This window comes from Sus scrofa, chromosome 6 (assembly GCF_000003025.6).
Source record: "Sus scrofa isolate TJ Tabasco breed Duroc chromosome 6, Sscrofa11.1, whole genome shotgun sequence".
Lineage (NCBI taxonomy): Eukaryota > Metazoa > Chordata > Mammalia > Artiodactyla > Suidae > Sus > Sus scrofa.
In genome coordinates, this window is record NC_010448.4 from 40,099,977 (window position 1) to 40,110,840 (window position 10,864).

General features: G+C 33.8%; 1 protein-coding gene across 1 annotated transcript in view; it reads left to right on the forward strand.

The window, feature by feature from the left end:
• URI1 (URI1, prefoldin like chaperone) overlaps positions 1 to 10,564 on the forward strand; it is a 67,221-nt gene extending 56,657 nt beyond the window's left edge. Inside the window, exons 7-11 of the mRNA XM_003355831.4 lie at positions 1,383 to 1,557; positions 2,868 to 3,219; positions 4,986 to 5,128; positions 5,915 to 6,164; positions 8,800 to 10,564. Of these exons, the coding sequence (XP_003355879.1) occupies positions 1,383 to 1,557; positions 2,868 to 3,219; positions 4,986 to 5,128; positions 5,915 to 6,164; positions 8,800 to 8,982 (1,103 nt within the window). The 3' untranslated portion in view covers positions 8,983 to 10,564. The remainder of the gene's footprint in view (positions 1 to 1,382; positions 1,558 to 2,867; positions 3,220 to 4,985; positions 5,129 to 5,914; positions 6,165 to 8,799) is intronic.

The window sequence follows — 10,864 nt, forward strand, 5'->3', positions numbered from 1 at the left end:
GCGTTTTAATATATGTTTTGCTAATTTTTCTCCTTTTAAAACTGTAGCTTTAGATGCCGTTTTTTGAAAGGAAGAATGAATATTATCTAAGCATATTTTAGCCATTCATTTTATGTTGGCTGCCCTGGCTTTCCACATACAGGTTGTTCCCAGGTGCATCTCCGAGCTTTCTCTTGGTGAGGATGGGTTATGTGTTTGGGTTTACTTCTGTAAAGGCAGTGGTCCTCCTGTCTGCTCTAAAGTGTTAGAGTAATGAAACTCTTTTTAAAGTGTTACAGAAGTGGTTTAAATTTGCCAACTGTAGAACACTGTTACTTTTAAAATTTATTTTGATTTTTAAAGTTCCTATTTTAGTAGTTCTGAAGAGAATTTGTTAGTTGAAATAGAGTTGATTTTAGAAGCTATATTCTATATTCTACTAATGGCATCATAAGTAATAGCATGTGGCCGAAAGACAAATTAACGAATTTGTTTGTGGTGACCAATGAAAGATTTATCTATTTTATAGGTCTAAAACTTGTTAATACTGTTTTATCAGTATAGTTGGAACAGGCTATGAAATACTGTTTTGGTATTTTCAAACCTAGAAAACAGTTCTGTAAATTTGAATATATGATGGAGGTCGTCTGTTAAATACCATATCTCATAACAGCATTTTAGACTTTATTCCATTGCCTTCTTCAAAGCTTGAATCTGCTCTATAAAAGATCCTTTTTTTTTAAATGAAAAGCAGATAGATTTGAGTTCAGATTTTTATCCATTTCCTGTCTCACAAGAGGATTACAAATAAGATAAAGCAATTTAAAAAGTAGAAGTATTCACATATAAAATTATATTAGAATTTTCTAAGGATTAGCTTCCCATAGATTCCTTCTAGGGTATTGTGTCTGGCAATGCCTTAGAGTTGAAAGTATCCTGTGAGAAGGCTTGTGTGTGTTACTTTAGTAATAACTAAATTCTCTTAAGTAAAGGTGGAAAATGGGTATTAACTTGTATTGAATTTTGTGTTATAACCAGAGTGCATTGTGACCATTTTTACTTTCGCATTTTGGAAGCTCTGAAGCAAGCAGCTCTTCACAATCTTTCACGTGCATGTGAATCCTCTGGGGCTCTTGTTAAAATATAGATTCTGATTCAACAGGTCTAGGGAGGCCCTGAGCTTCTGAAGTGTTCTCCAGGGACGCTGGTACTGCTGGTCCTTAGATTCTGAGAGAGACATGCATTCTTAGAGTTTAACTGTTTGGCCTAAAAATCATGCCCTCCTCTGTCTCAGCATCCCCTTACCAAGAATGTCTCACCAAGTCTAGGTCTGTGTCTTTTGAAAATTGGCTATTAACTATTAACAGCCATGTCTTTTTTTTTTTTTTTTTTTTTTTAAATAGCAAAACACCGAATTGCTCATAAACCTCACTCCAAACCAAAAACTTCAGATATTTTTGAAGCAGAATTTGTGAATGATCTAAAATCCAAGGATTTGCTTGCTGATAAGGAACTGTGGGCTCGACTTGAAGAACTAGAGAGACAAGAAGAATTACTGGGGGAGACTGATATTGATAGGTACCTAATGGCAAATTTTTACAGACATTTCCTTATAAAATAAGTGTTCATTAAGGAAAATACACGATACACTAAAATATCATCAGCCTAACCACTCTCAAATAGATACTAGTTCTCTAGAATATTTTCTTTTAGTGTTTGTGCACATGCCCATGCATGCATATGTACAAAAGTATTTAAAATCTGTTATTTTTTATTGTAAAATTTCAGCCGTATTTTATGTACTAAAAGTAATAAGATACAGCAGATACTTACATATGTTTTACACATTTTAAATGAATTATTTTTATACTGTAATCAAGATAATGCTGTATGTTTGAATGACTTGTTTAAAAGAAAAATATGCCCTCAGTTTGTTACTGTAAAATGTTTACCCTTGCTTTCCTTTACAAACGTTTCTGTTTATTGAGGAGGTAATTTATAATCTGGTCAAGTAGTAATAGCTGTGAAAACCTTTACCAAACTGCCATTTGAAATATACGTTAACACTCAGAATTGTCAAAGCGCTCAATGAAATTTGTTGCTATAGAAGTTCCTATATTTTGCTTAAATGGTGTACCACATGTAGTAGTTAGTTATTGTGAAAAATAAGACATAAAAGCACAAAAGTTTTCTCCACCTATTCTTAGGTCTTTTTGATTAACTGTTTCATTTTTTAAAATCAGTTTTGAATCTTGTGATTTTCTTGGTCATGATCCTCTTTCTGTTTTTGCAGGATGTTACTTCTGTTTAATTTTGGTTTTGTTCTTTTTATAAGGCCCTCAAATCCTTTATAGAATGAAGCATGAGAAATGTGGATGTGTATAAATGTATATTCGTGTACATATATATAAATCTTTTATTTTTAAAATTACAATAATACATGCTTATAAAATATTCTGATTGTAGAAATAGACAATAAGAGTATGTTTTAGGTCTGTGCTTTTAATTTTTGGTCTTTAGGTAGAGATAACATTGACTCGAGTTTTTTACAAATTTATGATTGTATTATTTGGATTATATTTATATTGTATATGGTCAGTATCCTCCTTGCAAAGATAAAACAAATCATATACTATATTCTACTTATTTTTGAAAACTAAAACATAGAGAATTAGCATAGAAACCATTTTTTGTTCATTTATTTCAGAACATTCCATAAATTCAATGACATTAACATAATTAACCTGGAAATTGAGTTTAAAAATACCTTATGCAAAACCTTGGTTTTTACCTGTTGAAATGAACTGAAATTAGAATATGTAAAGGTCTGGTGTGTTTGTTTGATCTTGTTCATTTTCTTTTTTGTTGTGGATTTGCTTTTTTATTAGTAAGCCTGATGCTGTGGTTGCAAATGGAGAGGATACGTCCTCTGAAGAGGAGAGGGAAGATCAGAACATACATGTGAATGTGAAGCAGCCAGGAACAGACTCTCTCACTCCCAGCGGGTGTGGCCTGAATGTTACAAACTCCGAAGTGTTCAATGGCCAAGTGACCAGTCAGTCGAACTGTTCAATGAGTGGTTTGAATTCTTCTCACAGCCATGACGATGAAGATGATGACGATGACAGCGATGCTGATGATGACGGTGGTGGCGACGATGAAAATGACCACGACACTTCAGGGGTTGGAGAGAATTCTATACCGACAATATATTTTTCTCATACTGTCGAACCTAAGAGGGTTCGTATACTTTTAACTTTACTGATTTTTTTCATTTAATTTGAACATGAAGTTCAGCTATGATATTATTTAAAAGAACAATATTAAAAGGGTATTAATATTGTTTATCGTGCCAAACAAGAAAATCATCTTTTGCCTCTTGTTCTGACCAGTTTATCTGGAAAAAAAAAAAAAAAAAAAAAAAAAAAAAGGAGGTGGGGGAAAAAGTCTAGGTAGTTAGTTAGCTGGTATTAGTCTGTCGTTCTCTGAAGCCACAATAGAATTTTGAATATTGGGGGTCTGGAACGAGATCCAGTTTGAGTGCTGCCTGCTGTAACTTCGCCTGTCCTTCATTCAGAAAGTGCTCCTAGGAATTCTAGAGTTACATGGTGGGCATTGTGGTGTATTTAAGATGAAGTGACTTCCTTTAGCTAAATTTGTATTTATATCCGTTTGTTTTCCATGTGGGCATAAAATGAATAGGAGCATCATGAGCAAAAAGCAAAAATTTAGAAGGAAGTAAAAATGAGTTCCTTTTCTCACAAAGTAAATATAAATATCTCTGGGTAATCATGACTTTAGAATTGTGGTATTTTAGAGCATTTGGTGTTACTATAGTGAAACCTTCAAATACAGATTTTTAAGCTTTTCTTAGTATCAAAAGACTTTTTGTTCCCTCCATACTTATTGTAGAATCTCCAGTATTTAAATCCCAGATCAGAGCAGGTTGAATCTCACTGAGGCAAGAATAGGCTGCCTTAAACACATTGCCTCGCTCTCCCTGCCCCATAATACTGCTTTAAGGAGCCACTGGGAATTCATCTTTCTGAATTGTCTTCTCAAGGAAACATAAGGCCTAGAAAACCGTAGAACTGGTCAGTAATAAAACAGGGACTCCTTCATCTCAGTTTAGTGCTTCTTCTTTAACCACAGGTACCCTTGCAGGGATTTCCTGTAGCAGAATGAAGAGTCTGTGGTATCAGTCTTAAGTGTCTGTGATGATTATTTAGGAAATGTGTTTAACACATATTTAATATTTTGTAGGTCCTTTAAGTTTTCTCTGCTTTAATGTGAAGTTAAATAATTATATATTTTTATATTCTAATACTTCAGATTAAAAGGAGCATCTATTAGCCAGAAAAAGAGTTTGTTTTGTGAGTCTCTTTTCAGGCTTTCGGTTAATTTCCATTTAGGTAAAACAGGAAGAATAAATAATATTTGCGGGAATGTCGTGGGGAAGAGCATTCATGGAAAGTGTGGTGTAAATGCCAAGTAGGGATAGAAGAAGAATGTGTTGATCCTGATGAACAGGGTTGATTTTTTTATTTTTTGGTCCTCTGGTTTTTAAAAAGTAGAGCTATTTAAAAAATTCTGAATAGCTAAGCTTTACTTTTATGACTTAAATTTTATAATCTTACCGAATATTTATCTTGGCTAATTGTGCTCTTTGTTTGGGAATGCATGATTTAAGCCAAAATCTTATATCAAAGTAATGGGTAATATGAACGTTTGTAGTAAATCTAGCATTTAGTTTATATGTATTTTGCTTTCTGTACAATAATAAAGTCACTGATGACCAGAATTGGTCATTTAAGAAGAGGTCATTTCATGCCGTAGAAGCATGATAAGGCTAAAGATAGCTCTATCTGATAATGCACATCATTTCAGTGTCACAAAATTTAAACTGCTTCCCTTAGTATTATTTCTTTATTGGTAGAGTTTATTCATTTGTAGTTTTGGCCTTGTTTTCTCAAAAGGGTCATAATTTTTTGCTGTGAAATGTTTAGGTCCGAATAAATACTGGAAAAAATACCACTTTAAAATTCAGTGAAAAGAAAGAAGAAGCCAAACGCAAACGAAAGAACAGCTCTGGCAGCGGTCATTCTGCCCAAGAGCTGCCTATGATCCGGACTCCTGCTGACATTTACAGGTGAGTGGCATTCATAGACAGCAGAGCAGAGCTGCTCTTCCCTGCTCTCTTTTTGCAACTGAATATTTACAGGAAAAGGTTGTAACACAGAGGGAAGGCTCTCTCTGCAAAGTGAGGTCTTCTGATAGGGTTAGCTTAGTATTTTAGAGAGACTCACAGGAGCTGCTGAGCCCCACCAGAGCTTCCAAGTTCAAAGCAGTTGGAACATTGCTTGGTTTTGTCCTTTTTCGCCTCTTCACCAGTGCTTTTAAAATATTCCCCATCCAGTCAGAAAATGTTGTCTCTTAACTTTAGACGTGAAAGTTTGTGTTTTAGTGGCCTGGGACAGCACTACCACAGCTATGACAAGTGCTTAGCATGTGGTTTACCTTTTCAGAGAGTCCAAGTTAAGTATGCTGTTCCAGTTGTTTGTTGTATTGTTTGTTGAGAAAACTGTCATTCAAAAATTCCTACTTTTTTTGTGACTCATATTTATAAAATAGAGAAAATTGCTCAATGACTTAAAAGGGATCTGAAATACATGTGGAATCTTGGCAAATCAAGCCTTCGTCACCCAGAACATTCTTATAAATAAACTGCTATATTTTATTAGGCCAAAAAATTATATTTTTAAGAATGATATTTGAGGCTACAGAATTACTGTGATGGTGAAAACTCTAGCTATAGGTTTAATTTCAGATGAATTTCCAAAAAAGATTTTTTTAAAATAGTTATAAATTTATCCTCAGTTTTACGAGGTAAACTAGAGTGTGGTTTTTTTTTTTTTTTTTTTTTTTGATGTTGTAGAGTCTTTGTTGATATTGTGAACGGAGAATACGTTCCTCGTAAGTCAATCCTGAAGTCTCGCAGCAGAGAGAACAGTGTTTGCAGTGACACCAGTGAAAGCAGTGCGGCCGACTTCGATGACAGACGGGGCGTCTTGAGGAGCATTAGCTGTGAAGAGGCCACTTGTAGTGACACTAGTGAGAGCATTTTGGAAGAGGAACAGCAAGAAAACCATCAGAAGAAACTGTTGCCCTCATCAGGAACACTGGAGGTGTGTGTATATTTTTAACTCCTTATTTGATACAGTATCTTTGACCAATTTTTATGATTTTAAAAGGTGGCGGTAGCTTCCTTTCAAAGGGGCGTGTTATTCATTTTCCCTATTTTACGTAGTTGATTTTGGAGTTGAAAAGATTTTTTTAAATTGTAGCTGCTGTATCTTCCAGGGATGGTCTATAAGTCATTCATCTATTGTCCTTAAATTATTTATATATTATTTAAATTTATTAATCATCAGGGTAATGGCATTATTTATTTTGTAGCTTCATTAGTTTATATATATATATATATATGTATATAAAATGTATGTATTTTTTCAATCTCCAGAGTCATAGCTCCTCATTAATTCTAGGCTTGTAGTTTTTTGATAATTAATTCATAAAAATATTAATAGTCACAGCAAACACTATATAGGTATTGTGTTAAAACAGTTCAAAAATTTCTTCGGTGAAAGTATAACCACCCTTAAAAGTTCTGTTCCTGTGAAATAGGAATTAAAAGTATCTTAATTAGCATATGTGTTTCATTCTTTGGCTAGAAAATTATTTAGTAGCTTATTTTAGACCAGACTGTAGTCATTTTATGGTCATTCAAGTAGCAGATTATGCTTTTCTCTTTTAAATGCTTTAGTTGAGTTAAAGGAAAAAAACAGACATACATGGCAGGTAATTATCTAAAGCCTTCTATGTTTTGGCTTGTGCTAGTGAAATTTTTAACTCTTGGGAGTTAGGGAACCGTTTTACAATCTAGTGAAAGGTGTAGATCCTCTGCTCAGAAGAATGAGTGTGCACGCGCACACTCTTAGCTACGCTGTTGCACAGTTTGGTGAGTGGAAAAAGGAGGAGATGGAGAGCTACCCAAATGAGAACGTTACGGTTTCCATTATACCCAGACGTGACTTTTTTATTCTTGGGTCTGGTGGATTTTCAGATTTTCAATTTTAAAAGTATTTAAGGAAGAGTGGGGGAACTCACACTCTCATCAAATGGATATACCCATTTGTTTAAACATCAGATACTTCTAAAAATATTACATATAAACATATGTAACACATCTGTTGCTTGTATTAAATGGTGATGGGGGAAGGAGAGGTTATTAGTATTTAATAATAAATAATATTAATATTTAAAAGGGGCAGATCAGAATGTTCTTTCCTACTCCCAATATAGTGATCTCAGCTGACCTGGACAGTATTTTAACTTACTTAATCGTCTTCCATGCAGGTAGAAAAACAGGTGATAGACTTTTGCTGTTTTAAAGTATCTGAAAATTGGGTTTTTGTAAGGACTTAATGTATCGTGCCATAGCCAGAGCTCAAGTGTGGAACTTATTTTCATTTCATCCTGTTTAATGGCTTTGCATTTTGTATTGAGCGGTGACCGTTAACATCTAGATACTATAAATTTTTTGATATCAAAATAAATAGTTCATGATTAGGGCACGTACTTTGAAAGATGTCTTTAAATGTTAAAATATTCTCTTTTTCAAAAGCATTTTTAGTATAACAAGACGGCTTTGTGCTCATCGTGATAAAGTGGAGTTTTTAGAAAAGTAGACTTTGAATTTCTTTTAAGAGCTGGAGTCCACCCAAGATCAAAGTGCTGTGGGAGGGTCGGGGCATTCTTTGCTTTTGTTTCTTTGCTGGGGCAAGATGGAGGAGGTTAACTTTTTAAACTATCCAAGTGATGTACCGCCTTACACTAATTTTGTACAGTTGGTAGACAAAGGAAAACAAAATATACATGAACATGTACATGTCACATTTTAGTTTGTAAATTTGGTTTTAGAAGCTGAAAGTGAGGAGGTTCCAAATATCAGAAATCTTAAAAAAAAATCATAGTAACTCCTAGATTTTGATTGATCGCTACATAAAAAGATACAGAAAGACATAGCTTTGGTTTTATTTCCAGCATTTTGTGCACCTTACATACATACATACGTACATACAGGACATGCAGTTAACCCAAATTAAGTCCAGCAAACATCTGGTTGACATCACTGAATCATTTTTTGTGGTGCCTCTGATTTTCACTGAATTAATTGTATTAAAGTTTGAGACTTTACTTACTTCCACTAGCACCAGCTCTTTCAGTTTTCAGTTTCCTCTGATCTCAAATAAAATTGAGGCCAGAGCAATAAAATACTCAAATAATTGCGTAAGTGAATACCACCTAAGAGATGTTACTGCTGCCGAAACTAAGCTGTTGGCTAGCAGGCAACGTGGCCACCATAGGATAGCTCATTCATCAGCTGCTGTTTGACACCCTAATAGAATTTTTAATTTTAATACATGATTTTTCACAGCATGGTCTGGGTATAAATGGAATGTGGGAAAGTTGAGGACCTTTTATTTATCCAGTTTTTAAAAATCCTGTATAAACATGTTTTTTTACATTTGGTTGTGGTATGTACTAGAAGAATCTGCTTATCTTTGGTGGTGTAATTAAGATATATATTAATGTATTTGATTTCTATGAGCAATTTGCATTTTGATGTGAGAGTTTTGTCCAAAAATCCTAAAGAATTTACTTTTAATGAAAAGAAATGTCTGATTGCACATACGGAATAAAGGTTTTATGGGCATCTTCTTTGCATTTTATTATCATAATCTGACTTTTGTCTTCTAGGCTTTTTCTGGAACTGTAATAGAAAAAGAATTTTTGTCGCCCTCCTTACCACCACACCCAGCCATAGCTCATCCTCTGCTACCCACCATCCCAGAACGAAAAGAAGTTCTGTCAGAAGTATCAGAAGGAACTACAAAGAGGGTTTCAAAGTTCAAAGCTGCCAGATTGCAGCAGAAAAACTAGGGCCTGCCTAGGAAATGGGAGTTTGACATCCTAAAACCTAGTTTTGCAATTGTTTAGAATATGTATAGCAAAATACATTTCCTGTAATTTGAAATAAGGCATCCTGAGTTAATTTGGCAGCGAGTTCTCTTACTCTTATCAGTGGTATTTAAAAAAGTCAAAGTAAATATTTAAATACTTTAATATTTGGCTTGTTTTGTTAATCTCTGAATATTGTCAACAGTCTAGTTTAAGTTTGCCTTATGATGCAGTGGCAGCATTTTGCATTATTTTTCGAAGAATACTGTTCATGTGCACTGTTTTTGTGTTTCGAACTTAAGTACAGGCAGTTTTGCACCAGCTGTGATGTTGTGCATACCATATGGCCATTTTAAAGAAACTTTAAAAATTTCAAATAGATTCAACAATTATATTACTTGCTTTAGCATTTTAAAGGCACTTTAAAAAAAAAAAAAAAAAAACCTACTTCTTGTAGGTTTTGCAGCTAGGTGGCTGTCTAAAAAAATTTCTCCCCCTTTGACTGTCATTCTGTAATCTCTAAAGCAGAAAGCTACATGTACCCAAAGGAAAGTTTCTTTGATTGGAAGAATGGTATTTTGTAAAACTTTTTTTTTAAGTAAAGATTTTTATGAAACTTGGTCTCTAAAATGTTGTGAACTTTGTGATTCAGAATTGAATGTAGAAATGTCTTTGATTCATATATATGCTATATGTACCCCACAATGGATCCTTGATTTCTTACAGTTCCGTATGTAATTCTGCTTCCCTAGTGTGTGCAGTTTTAACTGGTGTTACATTTTGGGAGAGAAGGAAAGGTTGTCTAGATGATAAAAATAAATAAAATTTTTAAATAAGAAATTTTATGTTTTAATCTTCCCAACACTTTCATTCTTTAAGGCTACTTTCCTGCTGGTGAATAATTGAATAACATATTTACTTTTAGCAAAACTCCTTAAAATAAAGAGACATTTATTCTAACATTGAAAATTACACTGCAAGTGTTAATCATTAACTTGATGCATGCTAAAATGTAGCTTTTAAAAAGCATTCTGCATTAGTACTAAAATAAGCCATCAATGCCAGTCCACCCTCTATTCATGGCTAAATATTTAAAGGTTATTTATAGCTTCTTTAATGAATTCTTGCTTAAACAAAGTGAAGTTATGTCCTAGAAAAGTAGAAGCTATTTGTAACTAGAGCAGCACAACTGTAAAAGTTTTATGAATATGTATTTTAATAATAAGGGGGTGAGCCTGAGTCCCCACAAGTTAATGGATAATTTAGAACAGAGATTTTAAAATGCCTAAAAATATAGAGGATTCTGTTCCTTAGTAACTTTTGATCAACTGCACATATATTTTTTAAAAACTGTTTTTCTCTCAGTCCACCCCCCACAAAACAGAGAACCACTAAGAGTACAATCACATACACACAAAGGAGCCCCCCACTCCAACTGCTTGTTCAGTGAGCCTTTCTGTGTCAGATTTTCCCCGAGAAAAAAAATTGTGGGATTATTGTGGTTTTCTTTACAGACGTGTAATTTCAAGAGTACTGTCATTAAATAATTTTCCGTGTTCTTCAACTTTGTTTTGAGCCTCTCATTGTTTATGTTTCTTCCTGCAAATAGATGTTCCTGATGGAGCAAGATGGTAGTAGAAACAAAGAAACGTGTTAGATTCTGCTAAAGACCAAAGGAAGTAGAGTCGCCCCAACTCACAGCTTCAGTCTTATAACACAGTTTTCAATTGAAACTTAACTTTACAGCTTTACTTTATATATATATATATATATATATATAAATCTAGTATTTAATGGGATAAAATGAAGTTGATCTTAAGTGTTCTCTTAAACCATTATAGAACAGACTGAAAAACATCTTTTT